This window comes from Tenebrio molitor, chromosome 6 (assembly GCF_963966145.1).
Source record: "Tenebrio molitor chromosome 6, icTenMoli1.1, whole genome shotgun sequence".
NCBI lineage: Eukaryota > Metazoa > Arthropoda > Insecta > Coleoptera > Tenebrionidae > Tenebrio > Tenebrio molitor.
In genome coordinates, this window is record NC_091051.1 from 19,117,527 (window position 1) to 19,145,196 (window position 27,670).

Here is a 27,670-nt window from a genome sequence, read left to right on the forward strand (position 1 = left end):
TATACCGTTGTTCAGTAGAAAGACTACTGTCACGGTGTCTTCGGTGATGACGCGAATTAATTTTGTAAATTTGTTGGTCTGCCGCGATTTAATTCTCCAGAGCCTTACGAACAGAAGCTCCAGAGACGCCAGGGTTTGGCTAATATCATTCTCGTCGATGTCGATGTCGACCGAGAATTGGGGTTTCTTACGGGGGGTGTCCGGGTTGGGGTTGTTCGCTGTTTTTTGGTTAATGGGGGCACACGTTATGTTTCTTGAACCGGTGGCTGAGTAGAGTTGGGCCGTGAATTTGTCATCAATTGGGAGAGAAGTTATGAGGAGCGCGGTATGGTTCCAATTTACTATTAATTTGTGAATGTTTCGGGTGACGAGGTGAGTGGTTAGAAGATTGTAAATTTTTTTCTCCGTCGCGAATTCTTCGGGAATGTTTTTGATGGTGTATTTGTAGAGGGTGGGTTTAGGTGTGGGGGAGTTGGGGCGGTTTAGCGCTTGGACGTTTGAGGATCCTCGAGAGGGAGTTCTTCTGTTAGATCGCTCAGTGGAGCCCGAGGCGCGGGATTCCGAGGCGTTAGAGCTGGGGGCCCGAGAGTCGTGGCTGGGGGGCATTCTTGATGGTGGTTTTCGTTCCACCTTGCGGGAGTTTTCCGATCGGAGCGTCATTCGACTCATCGGCGGAGCACGATGTTGAGCCAGACAGACGATCTAAAAAGAGAAGGAATTAGTCACTATAATTGGGCCAACCAACAGATATAGTAATAAAAAAAAGGGGATGTGGCATAGTTGCGTAGAACGTTATACGGCGAAGCCTGTTTCACAATGAAGCAGGTTCTTTGCCATTTGTCATTCTTATAAGTCTTGAAAAAAAAACTATTTTGTAATACAAATCGAAAAATGCCAAGGAAAACAAACAAACATAAACACGTGGTCAAACTTCCGGAGCGAGGTTAAAACGAATGAGATGCCGGATGCCGTCAAGTAATTTTTGAGGATGTACATCAGGCTTTCGAAAATCTGCGCACGTTTTGAATAAGCCAATTATAAGCTGCTATTTAAAATACGCGGGCACTAGGGGGCGGTTTTATTACTACATCTGTTGGTTGGCCCAAGTATAGCTACACGATGTGAACACTATATTTATATGCGCCCGGCTGCAGGCCGAGGCGCCAAGGACGGCTCCTGATTGGTCCGGCCGGAAACTTTGGTGGCGCAGCCGAGAGAAAACCTGTGCCTATAAAGCCGGCGTCTGGTCGCCGATAGTCACCTTGAGTGTGGCGGAGCCGGTGGACGTGATGGTACTGTCCTCGCCTGCCAGCTGTACGGTGGTCGTCTTCCGGGTCTGGGGTTTGATGATGCGACTGTTGACAAAATTTGCGGATGCCCGCGTGTCCAGGGCGGCCTGGAGCTCCCTGCCGACCAGTAGTGTTGGTACTTGGGGGAGTTGATGGTATCGTCGTGGTTTAAGACGAAGCATCGGGCTGAGTAGGAGACCTTACTGCAGCCCGACGCTTTCTTCTTCTTTTCGTCGGCTCCCGCCCAGGAGATCACGTTTGTAGCCGTATATGCCGACCGCGAGGGTGCTGCGGACGGAGGACGGCATCTGCTGGATTAGTTCCTTGACAATCCTCGATTCGGGGCTGCCGAGAAACAGGCGTCGGTACAGCTTGGTCTGTCGGTTTACGAACTCTCCCAGTGGTTCGTTTTGGCGGAACGTTGCTCCCGTGAATGCGATCAGGAGCCTGGTGAATTGGTTTTGTCCCGTAGTCCCGACGCAGGCGGACCCAGAGCTCCTCCACGCTGGTGTCCTCATCTCGGTAGTATTTGTTCCGCTTGGCGGCGTCGCCGCGATCCTGGCGGTGGGCTACTAACACGCGATGTCTGGGGGTTAGGTTGCACTCACCCACCTGCTGGAAGTAGGACTCCACCTCGACGATGAAGAGCTCTGGGTCGTCCTGGGGTTCTCCGGCGGATGTCCGAAGTAGCTCCTTTGGGCGGTAGACCGGAGCCAGGGGTTGTGGCTGGGCGGCGGCGTTCCTCTGCAGGAGTACCATCATGGCCGCCATTAGTTGCACCATGAATGACTCACTAGTCATCGTGACCGTCGAGGGTGGTTGGGTCGAGATCTGCGGTGTCGCGATCGGCGGGGTCGCGATCTGCGGAATCGCGGTCGGCGGTTCCTCTCTCGCTGGGGGTCCTTTCGTCAGAGCTTCGACCGGAGGCTCAGTCGGGGTCTCAGGCTTGCTCCTGAAGGACATCGGCATCTTGCTTTAGGTTTGCCTTGACAGCTTTGTCAAGGAGGCCAACAGGTTGGGCGCCACGTATTACAGTGGAAGTCCTTGTCGCCGGGGCGAAGTGCCAACGGGGCGGAGCGCTAAGGGGCGATGGAATCCACTCAGGGGGCCACCAAGCGTCTGAGAGCGACGAGGGTGACGAGCTGGAGCGGACAGACGAGGGGTGGCTGGAGGATGGTGCCAGCGCAGGTTCCCCTTGTTGACGGCGGCTGGCGTGAGGGGTCGATTACGCCAAGCGCAGGGACCCCTCGGTTTGTTGACGATGATGTCGGGTTTTTGTATGAGCGGGAGGTGGTTGGGCGATGGTGCCAACGCAGGGACCTCTCGGGTGAAGAATGGTTTCAGAGCTTTACTCAAGCCTCCTTCAGGATCAGATCCGGAGTAACCAGTACAAAAATTCAAATTCAAATACATAATCTGACTGGCAGGCACCTACGCATGAAATGGTAGGGCTGTGTGACAGACTTGTCAAGTATCGAGTTACCGTACCCCCTAGCTGGTCGGCCTCCAGTTGCAAACCCAGCAAGTCGAGAGTACGGTGGGGGGGTTGTTGGAAAAACAAATCGCGAGAAGAAAGGTGGCTGCAGATGGCGTCGTCGGAATGCTCCCGCTTATGCGTTACAACGAGGGAAAAAACTGCAGAAAAAACTCCTCGTCAGAGCCGAAGAAGAATGGGGGAAACGCTCAAGAAAATAATTCTCTTTTGTTGGGGGCCGGATTGGCTTTGGGTTGGGGATCTTTTCCCCTGGTACCCTCGAGGGAACCTGGCGGTGTGGGCGCCACCGCAGTTGGCGCACTTTGCAGGGACGGTTCAGGCCTTTTTGCAAAGATGGGAATCGTAAAACTCGCCGCATTTGACGCATTTCGCGGGGGCGTGGCAATTCCGCTGGGAATGGTGGAACCGCTGGGAATGGTGGAACCGCTGGCAGCGGTGGCGCTGGGCAGTAATCCCCTTTTTGTGGGGCCGCTCGACGGCGATCAGAAGGTGGCAGATCGACTTGAGTTGAAAAAATTTTCCTTGGTCTTTCGGGACTTCGACCAGAACGAGGGAGGGGCTTTTTGGACCTGGTGGAGATCATCCTGGTCACCTGCTTTGGCGCCAGACCTTGATTCACCAGGTCGGCTTTGACGTCGTCGACACCGTTCGGAGCACGGCTCGGAGTGTTTTCTCCACGGAGAGGGCGAAGGTGTGGAAGGGCACCCCCCTCACCTCGAGCAGGAGAGTCATCGCACGAAAATCATCGACGCAGGACCTGGCTTTTGAGAAGTTGATCTTCTTCTGTTCCATCGCTCTAGAGAGCGATGACCATTTGGAGGCGTCGCGGATGATGATCGGCGGGATTTTGGATTCCGCCGAAAGCTACAGCTGCGTCACCGGTTTGACGGGCGCAGGCCGGGTTGTCTGGGTCTGAGGGACCTCGGGGCTGGGCAGTTTGGGCTTTTTGGGGGCCCTCGCTTGCGAGGGTTCACCGCTGGGGCCGGACTTAGCCGCTTGTGCCATGGGGGCTGACTCTGGGGTGGGGCGCTTTCGGGGCTTACCTTGAACCAAGGTGAACGGGGCCTCTTCAGCAGGCTCGACTGTCTCCTCCATCTCGATTTCCGAGTCGGAAGGTTCTGCCTGTTGAGAATGGGCTGGAGCTGGTGAGAAGGGCGACGAGACGTCCGTCACAGGTTGGCTTTCCTGGAGTATGGTGATCATCGCATCGTTGAGGACGAGGTGGTTGTACACATCGTCCTTGTGCTTTTTCTCCTGGCGGAGAATTTGCCTGAGGGCCACGAGTTCGTTCCACATCAGTCGCACGTCCTCCGGCGTAAAAGACATTTCCGTTGTGGCCATTGTAGGTAGATTAAAATCTTCTGGGGGACGAATTTTGTGCAAAAGCAGGGCGTCGTTGTGAGAAATTGACGAAAACGCCGATGAACGACACTTCCGCCAATGAGGTTCTCACTGCAACGAATTATTTGGCCGAATGACTGGTTCGAGCGCAGCATTGCACATAAGGTCACATAAGGTTTATTTCTGAAATGATTTTGTACGCAACCAAAAATACTGATGACGCTGACTCCTTGATACCGTTTATAATGTGATTTAATTTAGTAATCAACGTAGGTATGTAATTTGACTAAAAATGTCAAAATTACGTTTTCCTGTTCTGAATAATGAAATCAAAAATTAAATTCATGAACTGTCATTTTGACATTTTTAGCCAAATTACATACCTACGTTGATTACTAAATTAAAAAACATTATAAACGGTATCAAGTGGTCAGCGTAATTAGAATTTTTGGTTGCGTACAAAAGAAATTCAAAAATAAACCTTACGTGACTTGCCCTGTATACGTATTCCGTGCGGACCGAGGACTGAACACTCGGTCTCGTCGTTGCACATGTTACTCCCGTGAGGGCGTGGCCTCCATTAACACTCGCGACATTGCTGAGTGGGCGGCGCTTAAGTGAGGTCCCAACAGACGGTAAAAGCAACCACCGGCGGTCGCACTGGCAGTTGAGTCCAGGCAGTCAAAGTGTGAAGACGTGTTTTCTTTCACTCCTTCCGGCTCTTGTTAGAGCCAACTCCCAACAACAAAAAGGCGCAAATCTGACTCGTCGTCGACGGTCCACCAGGTGCAAGCTTCCTCCTGTCACTCCGGAGCATCACGGCCGTCCGGCCCCAAGCCCCGAGGTAACACACAGCACACTTGCACCTAACAATCGCTTTAACGATCACTCGGAACGCAGTGGACAAATCACGTCCGACTCTCACGAAGGCAAGATTCAGACTCTACCTTTGGTGCAGTAATCATTACAAACAACGGGCCTATATTTATATACGCCCGCCTGAAGGCTGAAACGCCAAGGACGGCTCCTGATTGGTCCGGCCGGAAACTTTGGTGGCGCAGCCGAGAGAAAACCTGCGCCTATAAAGCCGGCGGAACAACCGCGCGCGCGCACTATAGGACAGGCCTCCTTGTCAACAACACCTCGTCCCGGCCGGCTCACAGGAGAAATTTAACCTAAATCTATTTACAAAACTTGCTTAACCTAACTTAACTAAATTAACCTAGGTGTTCTTTATTTACATTTATATACAATATTTACAAAATCGAGACTAAATCGTGAAGCGGTGCATCAACCGAGTCGACACGAGTTCGCACAGAACACAGAAAACAGGTGGACGAGGCGAGCTTGAACGAACCGGATGCGCCCTTACCTTTCGTCTGAACCGGAGATCCCGACGCCACGGCGCCTTTCAGATATTTCTTGATGAAAGGGGCGACCTTTTCGGCGTCGACTTTATAATTTGCGGCGACGAACTTCTTGATGGCCTGAAGAGACGATCCTCTGCGTTCCTTGAGTCCCTTGATGGCGTTGTTGACCATCTCGGGTGTCGGAGGATGGGACGGTTTCGCCCTGGGATTCTCCGCTTTTTTCTCTTTCTTCGCGTGGGATTGAGGGGTGGCGGCGGAACCGGTGGTGACCGATGATGCTGTTTGATTTTCGACGTCGGCCATTTTTCACGTTAAAACGTTAAAAGTTAATAATAATAATTAAAAAAACACGCGCTCACACTCGGATGATGGTGGACTACTACGAGCACCTCGTGATGGCATCGTCCTCTTTCGTCGATCACCATCGCCACCGTGTGATCAAGCTGGCCGAACTCGGTTTCCGAAGTTTCCCTGGAGATAGCGAAGTTCGTCTCGGAACGTCGCGTCGGTGGGTTTCGAAACAGGTACGCGCCCCTCCAACCACCAGCCCTAAAACCGGGTCGTCACGGTTTCGATTCGGGACCGCCGAAAGATTGGTCCATCTCTTGCCGGAATACCGCGCCATCTTCGCGATTTGACGACATCTTCGCGTCGCCAAACGCTTCCGAAACGGTCGAAGCACTGAAAGGACCTGGTGTTCGAACCGAGACAATTCCGACAACGGGAGACCGCGAACCGCCTCTCCGACGTCGAGGTTGATCGTTTTCGGCGGAAGTTGGAACGGAACGAGTCGACGACGGGTCCCGGTGCCGTCCGGACCCTTCGGGACGGCCGAAAGTCTGTCGAGAGGACCATCCGAAAGGAGACGGTCTTCATCGTCCGACCGATGCCGCACCTACGAGTTTTCCGGTATTTTCTTCGACGGATCTTCAGGTTTTCTTCCTTTCTTCTCTCTCTCTCTCTCTCTCTTCGTAATTTCGTGTCCAACCTGCGTCGTCCGAAGTTGGGGTGAAGATCGAAGAAGAAACGCCAAAAATAACAACGCGTCACCCAGGCATACCGCGTGCGAATGTCTAACGGTCTAACTTAGATTTTCGAAGATCGCCGGATCCGAGGGACAATAAATAATAACAAAAAAAATATGTTGTTACACAGTCTGGGACTGGTTTACAAATCTATGAGGGGCGTGATGACCAACTCAATAGACCGGGACCAATGGCTTAACGTGACTTCCGAATCACGAGATAGAATTTAGCCTTTTTTTTTCGCCCTGGGTCGGAATCGAACCCGCGACCCTCGCGTCCCTGAGCCGAAACGGACTCCCTTAGGCTATATTCTACAGAGTGATCAACAAGAAACCAAATCAAGAGTGCTACCTCATCTTTTATTTTATCGAAACGTACGTCGTATACTAATCAGACACTTTTATATACTTGCTGTGCACACTCGTTTTGTTGGTTGCCTACCGCTCAAAAATCTATTATTAATTGCCTTTATAAATTTTTTGTAATTCATGAATAATGGATTTAAAAGAAAGTTATTATTAATTATTATTTATTACTGATTAAGGAAAAAACACACAGTTACATAAAATTCCTTCATAAGGCACGTAATCTTTGGTTACAAAATTTTAAAAGTAATTATTTTTCACAATTCTTTGTTTTGTTGTTTTCTGTAAGAAAAGTGCTAAAGTTATTATTCTCACATTTTTGGTTAATTGAGAACTTACTTGTATCTTTTCTAGCAGTTTAAAACATTTAAATTATTCCAAGGTCAAAAAATAAGTTTTCACAAAAACTGCTCCAAATGTTCTCCATTATGGTCCAGAAAGAGTCAAACTCGCCTCTCATATTTTCCAAAAACACTTATGAAGCTGTCAGGTGAAATGGATTGCCAAAATTCATTTATGATGAAAATTTGTTTAAGGTAATGTGTGGGTTTTATTTCCTGGAACACACAAGGGAAACAAATTAATATCCTCCTTCAAAATTTTTGCAATAAGTGCCATAACTCAATTTAATTTGCAGTCTTAAACGCCTTATGGAAGTTGAGGGATGTTCCTTGATAATTTGTCGAACATTTTGCACCATTTCTAAAATTTGAACTAAGGACTGACCTGACTTCTTCTTAATGATGGATTATGATTCACTAAAATTAGGCATTATAATTTTAAGACATTGATAAACTTGTTGATAACCAATACCATCAGGTTCGGACATCTGGCTTGAAATTCTTCAGTGTAAGGGGGTACAAAGTAAGGCCAGTCTTCACTTTCTTGTTTCACCCTCTTTCGAAAATAATGTAATAAAAATGCCTTCTCTTTAATGGTAAAACCCATTTTACAACTTATTCTGGGATAATTATTGCTTACAATTTCAATAAACGTCTGTAAATATTGCCGAAATCGAAGATTTGTTTTCTAGGTTAAATCACTTAAATTGTCAACAACAACAACCTTGAATTTTGAAATGTGACATTTCAACGAATCACGACCTTCTAAATAGTCGAGACGCTTGACGCTAGACTCTCTCCGGCCTGTTCATTTGCCAGTTTTCGGCGTTCGCCGTTTGGCGCTACTTTGCCGGCGCCGAAATTGGCGCGAAACGTTAAATGTCAAAAAGATGGCATGTAAAATGCTATTTGGAGACGTGTAAGGATTATAAAAAGACAAAAACATTTAATGAATTGGCTTCAGAAAGTTTAAATATTTGCCCAGGTAGGGATTTCAAAAATCTTTTAATCAGTAATGGACTTGCAATAATTTAAAATGTATTTGAAAAATATTCTTCACTAACATAACGTTGTAGGCAAGCCTTTCCAATAGTGCTGCTAATGTACCGATCCCGACTGAAACATTCTCTGTCACCGCAAACACTCCTTTGCCTGCTTAAATCTTCATATTCTTTTCCTTCATCTACTTCCAATGTTGTGGGTATTATAGCAAGTACTGAATTCCGTGAAATAATTAAATTCATACTCACATCTCCATAAATTTCGTTGTATTTAAGAATATGTATATTAGGAACGATTATCTATGCAATTAATATGCTTAACTAACCGAAAATTTCGATTAAAATGCCTTTATCCGACAAAGTGACAACACAATGACAGAAAGCCAAGTTTCAAATCGCGTGGTTCCGAACTCAAATACCCCGTTCACTAGCGCCAAACGGCTTACAAGTGCATAATGGTATTTTGCTCAAATGAACAGGCCGGAGAGAGCGTTTGCGTCTCGACTATTTAGAAGGTCGTGCAACGAATCATCTCCGTACCAGTGGCGTCCCGTTTGGCAATAAAGCTGATAATTTACTTACTCTTACAAATGTAAAATGCTGCTCTTATTTATCTTATAAATTGTGTCCCTTATCTTATAATAATAATAAAATGCACAATTATAATTCCAACGTCTAAAATTCAAGAGGTATGATTTATTATAAAGTAGCGTTTCAGACCACAAGTTGTCTACGGCCATGCTTTGAACGCTTATTTGCGTATGATTCTGCTACGACGTGACCGATAACTTGCAACGCTTGCTCTGATTTGGATTCTTGTTGATCACTCTGTATATAAGATGACGATTATAACGATAGTTAATAGTTATAGATAGGTAAATAGAAACACAGGTCTCTTCTCGAAACTCCGAACTTCTTGATGTGTGGATCTCGTCGTCGGCGTCGTCGGAGCAAGCAGGGCGGTGGGGTGAAATTGTGGATTTTCCACCGCCGCCGGCCGTCGAAAAATGTGGGCGTGGGAGATCGCCAGTCCGTCTAGTAGACTCTTGTCGTCAGAGAGTGACGTGGTGGTTGTTGTGGGATTTCCCGTTAGTTCGGTCCGACGTCGGTCGTCAGAGGGTAAGTGCATACAGAAACGAAACGCATCGCATCGCGTTTTGACGTTCATATTCGTGCATCGGAATGTTAAAAACAATATATTTTACACCTGCGATCACACCACGGCAACGGCAACGGCCATACCACGTTGAAAAGCACCCTTTGTCGTTCGATCACCGTAGACCGTGAAGTGGAAATCGAGATAACGACGACGACGAACGCAAAATGACGAAGAGACCCCAAAAAAAAAAAACAAAGAACGACAAGATGGACGCCCCAGTACCGCTCCAAAATAAATTCCAACCTCTCTCGGACCACGAAGACACCGACGTCGAAGATATCAATTCTGAAACAGAAGAAATTGAAGACGACGAAGAAATGGATCAATTAGAAAACGTAAAAGCCGAAAAACCGCCCCCGATAATTATTGTTACGATTTAAATTTCACGCCAAATCGTAAATTCTAGAAGGTTCGCGAACGTTCCAGAACGGGCTCTCGGACCCCGACTTCCGGTACCGGCCGCAACGAATTTGCGAGAGTAGGGGCAAAAGGTATAAAAGGTGGAACCGACGCTATCTAGACGATTCAGTTCTGATCTTGCTTTCGTGAGAGACGGACGTGATTTGTTGAGTGCTCTCCGAGTGATCGCCAGCGTGTTTGGTGTGTTCGGTGTAGATGTGCTGTGCAGCGTTCCTGTGCTGAGACCGGTGTTCAGTCCTCGGTCCGCACGGTTTGCGTATATATGTGCAGTGCTGCGCTCGAGCCCGGTCATTCGACCAAACAATTCGTCGAGTGAACATCTCATTGGCGGAAGTGTCGTTCATCGGCATTTTCGCCAATTTATTCACAACGCCGTGCTTTTGCACCACATTTTATACGAATTTTTTAGGCGCCTGAAATGGCAACAGCGGGTCAAACCCTTGTCCAACTTCCGCAGGAGGACCTGCAGAAACTGCTCGACGAGGTGACGGCGCTGAGACAGGAGGTCCTCTTTCTCCGCGAGAATCCAAGTCCTCGAGGAGGGAAAGAAGGTGACTGATGTTTCCCCCCCGACCTCCCCAGCCCACCCAGAGCAGGCCGAACCTTCCGACTCGGAAACCGAGCCTGCTGAAGAAGCCCCGTTCACCTTGGTTCAAGGTAAATCAGCGAAAGCGCCCCACCCCAGAGTCAGCCCCCTTGACACAAGCGGTCAAGTCCGGCCCCAGCGGTGAACCCTCGCAAGCGAGGGCCCCCAAAATGCCCACCCCCGAGGTCCCTCAGACCCAGACAACCCGGCTTGGGCCCATCAAACCGGTGACGCAGCAGAAGCCCCCTGCGGAATCCAAAATCCCGCCGGTCATCATCCGCGATGCCTCCAAATGGTCATCGCTCTCGCAAGCGATGGTGCAGAAGATCAACTTCTCCAAAGCCAGGTCCTGCGTCGACGGCATCCGGGTCAACCCGGTCACTGTCGACGATTTTCGTTCAATGACTCGCCTCCTCGAGGTGAGGGGGGTGCCCTTCCACACCTTCGCCCTCCCCGAGGAAAAAACACTCCGAGCCGTGCTCCGAACGGTGCCGGTGGAAATCAGCGTCGACGACGTCAAAGCCAACCTGGAGAATCAAGGTCTGGCGCCTAAACAGGTGACCAGGATGATCTCCACCAGGTCCAAAAAGCCCCTCCCTCTCGTTCTGGTCGAAGTCCCAAAAGACCAAGGAAAAATTTTTCAATTGAAGTCGATCTGTCACCTTCGGATCGCCGTCGAGCGGCCCCACAAAAAGGGGACCACTGCCCAGTGCCACCGCTGCCAGCGGTTCCACCATTCCCAGCGGAATTGTCATGTCCCCGCGAAATGCGTCAAATGTGGCGAATTTCACGACTCCCACCTTTGCAAAAAGGCCAAGTCTGTTCCGGCAAAGTGCGCCAACTGCGGTGGCGCTTACACCGCCAGCTATCGGGGATGCCCCAGGTTCCCTCGAGGGTACCAGGGGAAAAAATCCCAAATCAAAACCATTCCGGCCCCCAACAAAAGCACGCCCCAGCCACCACTGCCGCCCCCGCCCCCTCCGCGGTCCCCATGACCCAATCGGCCCCTGTCAAGCAACCAAAAGCGCGACGAAAAGCTTCGCTGACGCAACGGCGTCCAAGAAGCCCGCGGCCCCAGCTCAAACCCCCCGACATGCCCCCGCGCAGAAAAATTCCACAGCCGAGAAAATCATCACGGAAGTTCTCATGGCAATCCAGACCTCGACCTCAACCGAGCAGATCCTCGCGAAAGTTCTCGCAATCATCCCAAAAGTGCTGACATAAATAAATGACAGTACAAATCCCGAAAATAAAGTCGCTTCAGACAGCATTTTTTAATGCACGCAGTCTGCGAACCACCCGCAACGAGCTGGAGGTTTTCGCAGACAGTCACGACCTCGACGTTATTTTGGTCAATGAGACCTTCCTGCACGCCGACGACCCGGACCCCAAAATTCGGGGCTTCACCTTATATCGCACCGACCGCACCAACGGTGCTGGAGGAGGAACAGCCATTTTCGTTCGCCGTACGCTCCCACATTATCCGAATGCGCTTCCCGCTCTCCAGAACCTGGAAGCCACCGCCGTGACAATCGAGACCGCGAACGGTCCATTGACACTCATTTCATGTTATCACAGGCCGCAAGATCGGCTTCGAGAGAATGACATCACAAACATTTTAGATACCGGCGCCTCGGTCATCGCCGCAGGTGACTCCAACTCGAAGCACCTGACCTGGGGCAGCCGTGAAACAAACCGAAACGGCCGAATTCTTTTCGACCTCGCGGACGCGACCGACTTTCTAATTGAGGCTCCTCCAGAGCCAACATATTATGACTCCCGCGGCTACCGCGCCGACATCCTCGACATTGCACTAATCAAAAATGTGCCATTTCAAATCCGATTACACGTTTCATTAGCGTTAAATTCAGACCACATGCCCGTGCTGATGCACATCGGTGACGAGGCAAACGACGCAAACACAAACATCACAATTCGCACCACAAATTGGCCGCGCTTCGCGGAAATTCTCGAAACCGACTTCGGACCGATTCCCCGGATTGAATCGATCGAAGACCTCGAGAGTGCAGCCGGCGCTCTCGAGGACAAAATCAAATCCGCCATGACAGACTCAACTCGAATTCGGGTCGAGCCGCGACAAAGAGATTTTGCCACAATGGATCGTCGATCTAATTCGCGCAAAAAATCGTGCCAGGCGCCTTGCCTTTCGGACTGGCGACGCCCTCGACAGAACAGAGGCAAACCGGCTTGGCAACGAAGTCAAATACGCGCTCATCGATCATCGCTCTGATCGGTGGGAAACCAAACTCGAATCTCTCGCGACGAAGGACAACTCGATCTGGAGAATGGCGAAAGCGCTCCGTTCAAACCACAAGCCACTTCCCCCCATTCAGGGTGCAAACGGACTCGTCTTCTCGGACGTGGATAAAGCGGAGGCGTTCGCTGACAGCTTGGAACTGCAATGCAGACCGAACGTCGTCGACGCCGACCCGGTCCACATCGAGGAGATCGAGAACCAAGTTCGTCTCATTCTTTCGAGACATGACGACAATCCCATCACTCCAGCTTCGCCTTCGGAGATCCCAAAAATCATCGGGTCCCTGAAGAAGAAGAAAGAGCCCGGCCCCGACAACATCTCAAACACTGCGTTGAAGCTGTCGTCGCTTTGGCTGCAATTTTCAACGCCAGCCTCCGTCTCTGCCACTTTCCGTCCCGATGGAAAAACGCGACAGTCATTTTCATCCCCAAGCCTGGGAAGAACTCCAAACTTCACCAAAGTTATCGCCCCATCAGTCTTCTTTCAAGCATCGGAAAGGTTCTCGAAAAAATCATCTTGACCCGGCTGGTCAAAGTGACAGACGAGAACTCCACAATTCCTGACGAACAGTTTGGGTTTCGCCCCAAACACTCCACCGTGGATCAATTGATCAACGTCACCGAATTCATTGCAAAAGGATTCGGTCAAAAACAATCAACCGGCGCGATCTTCCTCGATGTGGCCAAAGCCTTCGACACTGTCTGGCACGATGGACTTGTTTACAAGCTCCACGCCGCCGGCGTGCCCCTGGCGATGGTCAGATTATTGAATTCGTTTCTCAACCGCCGCGTTTTTCATGCAAAAAGGATCCCACAAACCAACGTGGTGGCGGCTGCGGTGGCGGTAGCGGCCGCGGTGGCGATCAGATGTTACAATACACTTGTAGTGTTCCTGTTCAGACAGGAGCGATCTGGCGATAACTTCAGCGGTAATTTGCAGCGTTCACAATCGCGGTGGCGTTCAAACGCGTCCTGTTACATTTGACCGCTGCACGCGCTGATTGTTTTCGTGATTATTGCACAAAAATGTCGATCACAACCGAAAAACTTATTGAAAATGTAAAAAATTATAAAATTCTATATGATCTTTCTCATCCAGAATATAAAAATAATCGAAGAAAAAATAAAACGTGGGATGAAATAGGAGCCCTGTTAAACACTGACGGTGAGTACCTATTCATTACTAATAAAATGTACAATAGGTATTTTATATTTATTTTTGGAGATGCAAGTAATTATCTACAATTCAATGCGAAGTGTTAACACGAATTAGCAATTATTATTGTCTATTGAAGTAATTAGTAAATCTTTCGCGAACTTCAAAAGCGAAATTCGTTGCTCTTCGTCCATCAATTGGTAAGGGAGCAAAACCGTCCACTATTGGTCATACGGGTCTAACAAGTGAAGAAAATGCTGATCAGATTTTTTGACTCGTAAATAGTTGTGTAGAACACATGCTGCATTTACAATCTGTTTTGTAGTCTCCACCTTAACTTCAATAGGCCTAAAAAATACTCTCCATTTCTGAGTTAAAATTCCAAAAGCATTTTCCACTACACGTCTAGCACGACATAATCCCTTGTTGAAGTTCTCCTTTCTGTTGTCATGTCGTACTTGTCTATATGGATATGGACGCATCAAATATAGAGATAGTGTAAAGGCTTCGTCACCGACAAGTACACAAGGGGTAGCTTCATTCTGCCCTGCTAGTGGTCGACTTGGTGGAAGATCAAATGTGCCACTAGCAAACCTTTGCCCCATTTTTGACACCTCGAAAATTCCTCCATCACTATTTTTACCATACGCACCGACATCGATACAACTGAATTTATAATCTGGGTCCACAATAGCGAGTAAAACGATAGAAAATTTATGTAAGTAGCAAAAATGATTTGAGCCAGTTTTGTTAGGGCATTTTATGGTTACATGTTTGCCATCAATGCTTCCGATACAGTTTGGAAAGTGCCACTTTTCTTGAAATCCAGATATTGCTTTCTCCCATATTTCTGCAGTAGGTTGAGGCATGTATGTAGGTTGAAGCCTTTGCCAGATTACATCACATACTTCGGCAACAATGCTACTTACTATGGAAAAACCCATGCGAAAACTATGACCGATAGTGCTAAAAGAATCCCCTGTGGCCAGAAACCTGAAAAACAAAAACATACGTATAGGTACTAATTTAAATTGAAGATCATTCCCTTGAATTAGGTATTAGTAGTTCATTAATTTCTCCATTAGCAGAAACACAGAAATAAAACACACCGGTCGACTTAATAAAACATTTCTGGGTCCCTACCCTATTGGATACATTAATCAACTAGGTACTTATAGGTACTAATTTATTTTCAGGTGATACTTTGAAGAAAAAATGGAAAAATTTGCGCGATTGTTATGCCAAACACTTACGATCAGAAGTTGTTACTCACACTGGTCAAGAACGAAAAATCCTCGATCGCTACAAAACATGGCCGTGGGCGAAGCAAATGGAAATATTTAAGCCTTTTTTGCAATTTGCTAGTACAAATACTAATGTAGCTAACGTACCAGGTGGATATGAGACAATCCCGTTGCAAAGTGAGGGAGAAGAGGTTCTACGATCTGACAATGCAGGCGCCGATACAGTTTCCCAAAACGAAGACGACCTTTTTCATGGGGGACCACTATCGCCAAACGCTTCCATAATAACTAATGCTCCAGTAACTAGCACACAAACTGTAGTCACTCAAACAACTAACACATCAGACACTGCTAGAACAAAAACTCCAGTCACTCCTAGAACCAACACTTCTCAAAGAAACAGTACTACTCGAAAGAGGCGATTGGAGGAGCAAACCCAGACGCCAACCTCAATTGATAAAGTTATAGCATATTTCGACAAAAAACCTTGCAACAATACACAAGCGGCGTATGATGACGTAGATCTAATATTTTTAAGTTACGCAAAAACTTTGAAAAAATTTTCGCCAAGACGTCAAACTATGACAAAGTTTAAAATAGCCCAATTGCTCATGGAAGAAGAACTAAATCAACAAGCGGAAGACGGATACACCACCACTACAGTCAGTGTACATCCTGGCCCATCTTCTACGGAGACATCTGCTATGACTATAAACTCTCCTGTCTCAGAATCAGATTATACTCAAATGACATACTCGTCCAGCGACACCAATGATCATACTACTCAAGGTGTGGCTACTAGTGCCTCCTTCTACGAGGGATTTTTAGAGTCTCTTCATTATTAATCCAATTAATGTATTGTTTAACCCGACTAATTAATAAATAAGTTGCATTAATCTAAGAATATATTACGACTACAAAATGATTTTCTACCTTAGTGTGACTGTCAGACGTTCCACTGGTTCGATGGGTTCCCGATAATTAGTGCACTGCTTTTGTATATCATCTTTGATAAGATTTAAAAGTTCATCAAAACATTCGAAGTTCATTCGAAAATATAAGAAAAATCTTTCCTCATCATTTCGAAGGAGTGGGTATAATGTGTGAAATTCACCTTTCTTCCGGCGGACCATATTAATTTCATGCACCCATTTCCTTGTTTTCCTGAATTTAATTAAAACAACAAAATAATTACATCGTACAATACTTTTGCTTCGGTACTTACCTTATATTTTCGGCGTCTTCTAAGAATGCAGTCAAAACTAGAAACTCTTCAGATTCACATTCACAGGAAGCCATATTGATATCAACACTAAAAAAAAAAACAAATGCGACTGCGATCCAGCGAACAAATCGCTTTGGTTTGAATGCTACTGATCGCGATCGCAATCGCCACCGCGGCCGCTACCGCCACCGCAGCCGCCACCGCGTTGGTTTGTGGGATCCTAAAATCGGACAGGTCCTCTCAACCCAACGCGAGATCCAAGCAGGGGTCCCACAGGGCTCGGTGCTTTCACCGACCCTGTACGCTATCTTCACTGCCGACATTCCAAAGCCCGACAACACAAAAATCGCACTGTATGCAGACGACACTGCAATTCTGGTGCGCTCTTGGTCACCCAGAAACATTTCGCGAGATCTTCAAAACGCTGTGGAAAGTCTGGAATCACGGTTTCGCACTTGGCGAATCGACGTGAATCCGGAAAAAAGCAACGCCATTCTCTTTACCAAGCGTCATTTCCGACCGGTCGGCGAAGTCGCTATGTTCAACCGTGTCATCCCCTGGACAACCGTCGTCAAATATCTCGGTGTCAAGTTCGACAATCATCTTACTTTGATTCCCCAAGTCGAGCACGCGAAAACTCGCGCTCTCATCGTTCGAGGACAACTTAATTCGCTGGTTTGTCGGCGAAGCAAGTTGTCCATCAAGAACAAAATCACAATCTACCGACAGATTGTCAGACCTGCCATGACGTACGGCTTTGTGGTGTGGGGAAACGTGTCTAACACGCAACTCCACAAACTGCAAGTCGTGCAGAATAAATTTCTCCGGGCAGCTTTTAATGCACCCTGGTTCGTCAGGAATTCGCAACTCCATCGGGAAGCAGATCTTCCACTCATCAGAGATTTCCTGCTAGATGTAGCGGAGAAATACTTTGAGAATGCGGCCAAACACCCAAACCCCATTGTACGCGACGCCGTCGATTACGACGAACACCTGCCACTCCGCCACAAACGGCCGAAGTGTCTGCTCCTCCGACAGGACTGAAGTGCAACCACCACTTCCTGTCCCCCGCGTTGTTTTGTCCGTTGCTTTTGTTTCAGAACTCCGCAGTAACGCGTAGCCTCTTGGAAACAAATTATTAATTGAACTCTCTCGAGTATGTTTCAGATCACACACCAGGGCCATCTCCAGCTCCAAGGACCAGGTAAAAGTGTAAGCAAACCGGGTTTATTTTTATAGTCTCGTCTATAATTATTTTCTTGAGCGTTTCCCCCATTCTTCTTCGGCTCCGACGAGGGGTTTTTTCTGCAGTTTTTCCCCTCGTTGTAACGCATAAGCGGGAGCATTCCGACGACGCTTTCTGCAGCCCCCTTTTCTTCTCGCGATTTGTTTTCTCAAACAACCCCCCTACCGTACTCTCGACCTGCTGGGTTCGCAACTGGAGGCCGACCAGCTAGGGGGTACGGTAACTCGATACTTGACAAGTCTGTCACACAGCCCTACCATTTCATGCGTAGGTGCCTGCCAGTCAGATTGGGGAAAGATGAGTCTAGGACTCGAACTCCGTAAAACGTCAGACAAATTATATTATACAGTGCCTTTTTTTTAACGCTGGCCATAGGGATTTACATGCTAAAAAGTTTAGGGTCTGTTAATGAGCTTTTCAGTAGGAATTTTCAAGTGAAATTTGGTAGGATATTAGATTAGTATTTTATAAATCAATTTCAGTTTGGCCCATCGTACAAAACAAAATAATCACGGAATTAGAGCGAAAAGAAGTTTATTAAATTTACCACCTGGCTTGCCAAGTAGGCTGACGTAATGTAAACTCAACAAACGTCAAACAGTAACAATTCTCAATGGACACCTTTTCAAATAAAGAAATGATGCAGACACTAACCAAGACGATCACAAAAATTTTGTCAAGCATTTTGTAACTGTCTAACGATTATAAAACCTTCTGGGCAAGAAATAATGTAATAAATTAAAAGTACTTTTTTTTAATTAATTCCGTAATTATTTTATTCTGTAATATAAAATAAACTTAAATTGATTTATAAAATACTAATCTAATATTTTGCTAAATTTCATTTAAAAATTCCTGCTAAAAAGCTTATTAACACGATCCAAAGTTTTTGTCATGTAAATTCCTATGGCCAGCGTTAAAAAAAATGCACTGTATATACAGGGTCTCCCAGAACTGGCGGACCAAAATAACACGGTGAAATCATTATCTTCTGGGAATAATAGGAAAAATATTTTAAAAAATCTATCCTCATTGGATTTTAAAATAAGAACGTTTTTAATTGACCAATTGCGTGTAGATATAAAATTACCTTAAAAAATTATATTGGTAACTATCGAAACAAATTTGATTGTTGCAAAGACATTATAATTGAATATTATGTCATAATAAATTATTTCTGACAATTCTGACAAGTCATTAAAAACGCGTAATGTTTACGGCTTCAGAATATTTTGATATGCTTGTCTTATATGAACAGTGTGATGAGAGTGCCACAGTTGCTCCTCAGGAGTACGCAGTTCGTTTTCCCAATAGGGAACATCCTAGCAGAAATACTATAACCTGAAAAATACTATAACCTAAAAACGTCCGTCATTGCACAAACAATGCGGATACCCAACAATGCATATGCATCATTTGAAATGTATCCATAGTTACAAATAAAGCAGGAAAACTAATTAATAGGTAACTTAACATCAACAACAGGATTGGTCAGTTTAAATTGCTTCTTTCCTAATCACTATTTAAAATAGATTTTTTTGAACATTTTTCCTATTATTCCCAGAAGGTGATGAATTCACCGTATTATTTTGGTCCGCCAGTTCTGAGAGACCCTGTATCTTGACGATTCAAGATTCACGGTTCACGACCGATTCCGTGTGTGTGTGTTTGTCTCAAAGGGGGGAGATTAGGGGGTGTTTTCCCAGTGCAACAGGTGTTGGCGAACCCGTGGAGGACCGAAACGGCTGGAAAAATCGTCCCGAGGGAGCTCCAACCGTACGCTGCGGCGGATCTAGGCTTCTTCCACGAGGGTCAACGACCCTACGCTTCAGCGGATCATAGTTCGCCACCCTGTTGGGCCGTAGTCATCCCCCAGGATCCCACCAGAGAGCAGGACCTCACACCGGACAGCCGTCGGCCGAAGATCCCGAAATCCAGGAACCGTAACTATCTGGCAAGGTCCTTCAGCGTCATCTTATCGAGTCCGCCATTTTGGCAAGTTTACTTTTACATATAGTCCATTTTTTATAGTCCGATGTATCAATTAAAAAGCAGAACAACTGTCATATTGCTATCTCTTTTCAACATAATGTAAACAAACTATTGAATTCTTGTACGTATTGTATTAAGCGTGTCCCACTATGCATCTCGCTTTAGCATGTGCGATTAGAGCAAGACGCGAATTGTACGTTTATTCCACTAGCGACGTCAAATTTTTAGGTGACGTTTTAACCACACTATTTGTGATAATTTTGTTTAATTTTGCTTGAAATGTCCTCCGTATGATGCCAACGAAAAGCATGTGGACAGATCCTTTTACAGAATTTGTAAATTGCAAAAATAATATTGGAATTGCGCGGAGACTTGCAAGACTGGAAGTTAACAGGTAAGGGGGTAAACTAATTCCATAGATTATAAATATATATATATAGCTATAGATTGGCGACTCTAGCGTCCCCACCACAATTTGTACTTTAAGGTTCAGGGTAATTCCGCATAATCGCTAGTTGTATCGCATTGCGGGAAATTCAAATGCTGACTTTCATCACTTTCGTCTTTATTTTTCGTAAAAAATCTGCATGTGTTAAAATCATGGATTAATCAAAACACATGTTACAAATTTTTTACAAAATGAAGTTTAAAACAATATTAAAAGAAATAAAACATTATACTCCATCTAAAAAAATATATTAAAAAAATGAAATTATTAAAATACAAAGCAAAATACAAGCTTTTTCATCAAGTAGGTGTAAAGCATGTCTTTATTTGTAATTTACATCCGAGTTTCTATCCAACACCTGGTATATTACCGTGCTTGTTAGTCGTCACCTGTTTTCATTAACCGTCTCGCTCTCGAGACGTTTGTGTGTGTGTACCGGACTTAGGAGACAATCAGTCACAAAAAGCGTGATTTAAATTTTCCCCAGTGTAAGTTGGACCTCAAAAGGGAAATTGCGAGCCTCAGACGCACAGATGAGGAACGGAGGACGAGGCACAAACCTGAAACCAAAGAAGTAGGGGTGCAAACAGAGGTCAAGGATGGGCCTCTTGAATGCCATGCAGAGACAGGAGAGGTCCTCACTCAACTCGTGCTTCACAGCCACTGAAATCGTAGAAGGAAATCCCCTGCAGGCTGCTAGAGATACGGATCTGTCCCTATGGGTGATGAAGGATGACGAGATGGAGAATGGCCTCCAGAAAATGCATAAGGTAAGGTTCCCCGAACTCTACGACTTGAAGGGAGAAAAAGTCGCTTATATAAAGATCTCCACCACCTACGGAAATATCACGCAGAACACATCGTCTGACAGATACGAGTATATAACGCGTATGGAAGCGGAGAAGAAGGAGAGGGAATATCACGAAGATCTGGAACAGTTGTGCTCCATAATGACATGGGGGGGTTAACGAGGTTCCGACGGATGGCAGAATGCGTCTTCGGCCGACACGGACTGAAGATTATCATTTATGTGCCAAGAAAACGAAAGGGAAACGAAGAAGGGAAGCAGGAGCAAGGAAAAGAAAAACCCACAGAAAGGCCCCCAAGAAGAAGGAACAATGCCCTGATTGTGTCCGACGAGAGCTGTGATTACTCGCAGCTCTTCAAAAAGATAAAGGACAGGGTCATACATGAAGGAAACCAGAAGGCTGTGAGAACGATGAGAAAAACAAGAGAAGGCTTTCTCCTCATCGAAATAGAGAAAGGAGACGGGAACGTGGCGAGCATCGAGAAAATCGTCGAAATAGAGGCGGTAGGCGCCAAGACGTCAGGGACAACGACGTTTCACATTAGAGGCACGGACAAGCTGACGACGGCAGACGAACTGGAAAAGACCCTCAAAGATCTGACGGACCTAAAAGGAACCCACCGGACAGTGGAAAAACTTAGGCCCGCTTACGGAGGCACACAGGTGGCCACCCTCCGAGTGTCGAAGGAAATGGCCCGAAAAATGCTTCAGATGAAAAATGTAAAGGTAGGTCTGAATAGCTGCAGCATCCGGGAGAGGGTAAACATAAGAATGTGCTACAAGTGCTGGGGCTACGACCATCACGCCAGCGAATGCATCGAAGTATACAAAAAGAACCAATGCCGAAAGTGCGGAGAAGAGGGGCACCACTCCGGTGAATGCAAGAACGACGCATATTGCATAAAGTGTAACAGAGCTGGACACGCAGCGGGTTCGACACAGTGCAAAGCCTTCAAAGACGCCCTCAAGAAACGGCAGATGGAGGCAAAAAAGATGGATGACCGAAAGACACAAGGGAGCACGCACGTCCCAGACAGAAGAACCTCGAATGCAGAGGGGGCAAATGACCCCAATTCGGTTTCAACACGAGATTCCACTCAAGGACAGGACTGACTAGCGGTCTCTCAGGCCCCAGCACAACCCAAAGAGGGCACACAAGAAACAAGGAGTGGGAACAAAGCACCGGCCTCAAAAATGGAAAGGGGACGAGGCAAAATAATCGAAAAGAAAAAGGGACAAGGGGTAAACATAAAAATACTACAGGTTGAGCCTAACAAAGGAAAGATAAACACGATGGCGAACGACAAGGCGGAAGAGAAGGAAGAACTGAAGATCTTACAGGCAAACTTAAATACAAGCGCAAGGGCCCATGATCTTCTTGAGAAGATGGCCGATGAAACTAAGACAGACTTGCTAATTGTAAGCGAGCCGAACAAGGCCCGGATGGCAAAAGGAGGATGGTATGTAGACCCAAACAGAGATGCTGCCATTAAGACTCTCAGTAGGAGAATCCAAGAAAAGCATACCTCGAAAAAATCCGATTGGCCGCCTCCGAAAAATGAGCAACTAAAAATAGAAAATTTGTACCAGTCCCAATGCCCAAGACAAATCCCTGAACCCAAAAAGAGCTACCCGAACTAAGACAACATGAAATTCCCAGACAAGAAGAACCAGTTGCAACCAAAGCAGGCGCAAGAAGCCAACACAAACGACTCCATGGAACTGGTCACTGAGCTACGTAAGTTGAACGAAATCATTAACATTAAAAAACTTCTCGAAATTGTCAGAGAACTAACTAGCAGATTAAAAACGTGCAAGGACCCTTTCGAGCAAATCCAGACAATTTTCGACATCTCGAATAAATTGAGCGCTTTCAATGGCCCATAAAGTAGAAACTTCAAAAGTAATTACCTGGAATGCCAACGGCATTCGAGGTCGAAAGGTTTATCAAAATTCACAAAATTACTTAAAACAGACAAATTGCAAATCACAAAACTATAACATCTTAAGAAACGACAGAGACGGTACCTCGAGAGGCGGGGGCGTTGCCATACTCGTTAAAAACGGAATTCCCTACGTCAGAGTCCGTTTACTCGACACCGAGTTCGAATGCGTAGCGATCAGACTAGTGTATAATAACATTTTTGTGGTCGCAATCTATGTATAATAGACCCGCGAACAAATTTAATGTCAGCAGTCTACGAAAATTAAGCAATCTCTCAAACAAATTGATAATCGGAGGTGACCTAAACGCGAAACACGATGATTGGGGCAACAACTTCGCGAACGAAAACGGACGAACACTTAAAGACTTCTTAAACGACAGACAAGACAACACTTAACTACCCGACTACACATACCCACTTCCCAAGCAATAACACAACACCGTCCACGATCCATCTATTTCTCCTCAAAAATATCAACAATTACAGCAAAGCAATAACACTCCAAGAGTTAAACTCCGACCACAACCCGGTTCAGATAACAATAGACAAAATCCCGCCGGGAGACACCACAAAAACAATCATTTCATACAAAAACACAATTTGAAATAATTTTGGAAAAACACTTGACCAAAAAATCAAAATAAACAACATCAATAACATAACCGACCTAAACGCAGAAATTAAAAAATACACCAAAGCCATCGAAGAAACTAGACAAAAACATTCCGGAACAATCAAAATTAACACACAAAAAATACAACTTCGGGAAAACATTAACTTAATCAAAAACCGAAATAAACTTAGGAAAGCGCAACAAAGAACGAGAGAACAAACACTCGCGGCCCAACTAAAAACCATAAATAACACAATCAGACAACAAATCGCCGATTTTAAAAACAATAAATGGAACGAAACGCTGCTAAAGGCCACCACGCCACCAAGAAGTGTCAAAGTAGAGAGTTATAGACCGATCAGCCTACTCAATAACTACCTAAACCAATAAAAAAAAATAAAAAATGTCAATTCGGCTTCAAAATAGTACCTATATTATGAAACAAGTTTATAAGGAAGCCTTTAAAGCACACGCGACGAGTTTAAGAGCACGACGCGTAGCGGAGTGCTTTTAACGTCGCAAGTACTTTAAAGGCCCTTATAAACGTATAGCATACGCTATTTTTTATTATACCTGCACTACAATCTGAAAATTATAACAAAAAAAAGGAAATTGAAATACCTTTTCCGAAGTAATCTGTGTCATTAATTGTTGATATAGAAATGGTCAATTGTTGTTGTTTCGTTGTTATCATAAATTGTGTATAAATGTCTATTTACCATTGTTCGAAATATAGGTAAATTTGTTGTTACCTAAGCGAGCTTAAAGCTTTAGTGTTTTAAGGGCCCTTTTTCGCACGCATTTTAGTGTCAAAAACAGGGATTTTGATTCAGGTATAATAAAAAAATCTCATAACACCACCCAACAAATCGCTAGAATAGTCAATGACATAATAAAAATTTCAACAAAGATAAGGTCACAGGGATGACACTGCTTGACCTTGAAAAAGCATTCGACCGGGTCTGGATAGACGGACTCCTATACAAAATGCATAAAGACAAATTCAACGTAAACTTCATAAAACTCAGAGCCTCGTATCTGAAAGACCGCCACCTAAAAGTTAAAGTCAACAACACGTCATCAACAGAAAAATCAATCGAATCTGGCGTCCCGCAGGATTCAATACTAGGTCCAGCTCTGTTAAATTATTATAAACTCAACCGCAAAATTAACCGGACATTTGATTTTCGTCTCCCCAATTTGCGAGAACGGTCTGTATATTAATTTCATATACACTGCCGCTCAAAAAATTCCGGACACCAAAATTTTGTAAATTTAAACGACTTATTTTTTTTATTTTCATAATTTCAAGTCATGTTATTAATTAACTAGGTCTATTATAGTGTTTTGGGCAAAAAACGTAATGCTACATTGTTTGCTTTAGGAACTTCTTGATCTTAATCAATTTCTCACTTTAGCGGTAGAGGTGGCGCGATTGCTTGCATTGGTTTCTTAGACACGGCGAAGTACGTGAATATAATATTTTTTAGAAAAAAAAGTGCAATATTGCCAATTTGTACTGTTAGGAAAGCTGTTTAATTTTTAAAAGAATGTTTTTAGACCATTTCTGTATTGATGTTCACAATCCTTCGACAGAAAAGGACATTTAAGTTTCAGTCGTGGTGACTTTTTTTTCATCACCCTGTATAGATTCAGTACCAACGGAAAATTCTTCGGACAATAATTCTGATAATAACTACTTCAAAAAAATCATCCATCATTTGGCCAACCTCTTGGATAATTTAGACTGCGACGACTTTGGTAAGCGTGCAACTCTCAACTTGTTATCAGAGCAGTTAAACCTTCTCATTAAACCAAAAGAGAGATATCGTTATTCAACAAATACATTAATTGTGTCCTCGATAATGCACACCATAAGCCCACATGCTTATAAATATCTACGGCATTACGGTTCTTACCCGTCAACCATAAAAACTATTTGCAATAAATTTTTGGCCGATCCAACTGATAGACATTTGTTCCTCGTGTACGCACGTAATATTTTCAAACTTCTAGAAGATCATGAGAAAAATGTCATGCTGCTTAAGGATGAAATTCACATTCAACCTTATATGGACTTTAAAGGTGGAAATATTGTAGGGAATTCATTTAACAACTGTTCTTTAGCTACAGCTGCGTACACATTTATGATTTCTAGTATCACATCCAACTTCAAAGAAGTTATTCACATATTTCCAACATCCATCATGAAAAGTGACACTCTTTTTGATTGTATCCGAACAGTAATTACTAAATTGGAAGATATAAGTTACAGAGTATTTTGTGTTCTCAGTGATAATAATGCAGTCAATGGTAAAGCCATGAAAAAATTTTCACCTAAAAAACAATTAAGCATAGTTTATCCCCACCCATGTAACAGCACCCGACCACTTTTTATCTTATATGACTCAGTTCATATACTTAAATGTATCAAAAACAATTGGTTGAATCCTAAGAGTAACAATACTTTATCCTTCCCAGATTTTGAGACTGGTGAAAAAAAAATTGAAGATTTTAATTCGTTAATATCGTTACATCAATAATAAATTACTGAAATTTGGGTACTCTCTATCTCTTAAATCATTGTTTCCTTCAACGCCAAAATGTCAGTCTATCTTTGAAAATTTTTAATCCGTTTGTGAAGGAAGCCCTGTTGAAATTTGGAACCAGTTTAGTTTAGCCAATTCTACAGATACTGCTGACTTCATAGACATTATCTCTACCTGGTGGAAAATTGTCAACGTGAAAACACCATCAACCCTTTGTGTGCTGACGGAACTTTAAAGTCCCACACAATTCTCTTTTTTTTAATTTTTACTGCATGGTTCGTTCGAATTTTTTGATGTCTCGGCACAGACCATCAACAGAATTAAGACTTTTAAAACCCATATAAAACATGGGAGACACTGACAACACTATCGCTGCTCTAGCGTTAGGCCAAACTAAATTACCGAATTTACTCGTTAATCCGATCGGGAATTTCCGTTTAAAAAGGACGTTGATTTGAAAATTAATTAATAATGTCATCAGTAATCTTGAATTTTCTAATTTCTGTAAACGTTTCATCAATAAATTCTATAAATTGTTCTACAAAATAAATTACTCCAAACCAGTATCTTGAGATAATTTTTCGTTATCTTTTTATTTGGTAAGTTATTTTTTTCTTTTTGAAAAAGTACGAAATATGGTTTTTCAGATCGCAATTTTTATTTTATTTATTTGGATATGGGAAAAATTAAATATACGAGTAAATGCTTTGTAAACAACTGTCGATCATTTTATAAGATCGGCGATAAAAAATAAACATTTTTTTTTATTTCCAAAATCAGAAGAACAAAGGAAACGATGGGTAGAAGCTTTAAATGTTGCACGACCCTTCAAAACAGATAATGCCTTTATTTGCAAGAAACATTTTAGCAACAACTTCTTTACAAATACTCAAAAACACTCCATAAATACACCCTGCCGTCGATTTTTCTTCATGAAGACAAACAAACTTCAATGAAGAATGTTAAGGCTGTTTGACACGATGCTAAATTTTGTAGAAAATTTGTTACAAAATGAGAGAGACCCTCGATCAGGACCAATGAGCGATTAGGATCATAGTCTGTCTTTGTCATTTTTACAGAATTTTCTGTGAAATTTAGTATCGTGTCACACTAGCTTTAGACCAGCTGAGCAAATTGAAAATTCTACGATTACTGAAAATCCCACTGTAGAGAATCTAATCCCTCCTGTTATGCCCAAGGCCCAAAATAGACACCCAACAAAATCTTCTAGTGTGTTAAAACTATGTACTTGAATGCAAGAAAGTTAGTAGTCTTGCTTCAAAAGGTAGAAGAATATATTTAGTGCGTTCGGTTATTCTACTCCAATCACTCCGTTCACGCGGAGTTAAGTTTGGCTGTTCGTTTATTACCTTCGGAGCAAATAGTGCATTGTAACATTCGTACGGTTATTGCGGAGTGGAGCGATAAGAGCTCACTCTACGTGCACCACCTCGCGAAGGTAGACCAAGAGAGCGTACATGCGCAATAGCACAGATTTAAAAAAGTAACGTGAACGTAACTGTCAATGCAGTCAACCTTAACCTCAACCGCAAATTTTCGGGAAAAGTCGAATCTGCTAATCAGTGTTGCTGAAGTTGGTACAATTGTACCACATGTGGTACAATGCAAATTTTGTCAGTACAACAGGTTTGTGCTGAATTTGACATAAAAATGCCTACCTGTAACAATGAAGTGAGTAATGCAGCAGAAGTAGAATATTCTTCAGTAGATGAATCAGATGAAAATACTCCTCATAAAATGTGGACTCGAGATA

General features: G+C 44.5%; 1 protein-coding gene and 2 long non-coding RNA genes across 3 annotated transcripts in view; all 3 read right to left on the reverse strand.

Annotated features, from left to right (window-relative positions):
• Positions 1–2,318: 2,318 nt before the first annotated feature.
• On the reverse strand, positions 2,319–4,474 carry LOC138133211 (uncharacterized). Its single transcript, XM_069051028.1, has 2 exons — positions 3,828–4,474; positions 2,319–2,650 (listed from the first exon to the last, which is right to left on the reverse strand). Exons 1-2 carry the CDS (start codon positions 4,123–4,125, stop codon positions 2,319–2,321), a joined length of 630 nt encoding a protein of 209 aa, XP_068907129.1. The 5' UTR covers positions 4,126–4,474.
• Positions 4,475–5,010: 536 nt separating this feature from the next.
• LOC138133772 (uncharacterized) overlaps positions 5,011–27,670 on the reverse strand; it is a 125,055-nt gene continuing 102,395 nt past the window's right edge. Inside the window, exons 3-5 of the long non-coding RNA XR_011160509.1 lie at positions 7,699–9,671; positions 7,225–7,643; positions 5,011–7,167 (exon numbers count right to left, since the gene is read on the reverse strand). This is a non-coding gene — a long non-coding RNA (uncharacterized lncRNA). The remainder of the gene's footprint in view (positions 7,168–7,224; positions 7,644–7,698; positions 9,672–27,670) is intronic.
• Positions 13,864–26,550, reverse strand: LOC138133776 (uncharacterized). Its single transcript, XR_011160512.1, has 2 exons — positions 16,003–26,550; positions 13,864–14,818 (listed from the first exon to the last, which is right to left on the reverse strand). It is a non-coding gene; the product is annotated as an uncharacterized lncRNA (long non-coding RNA).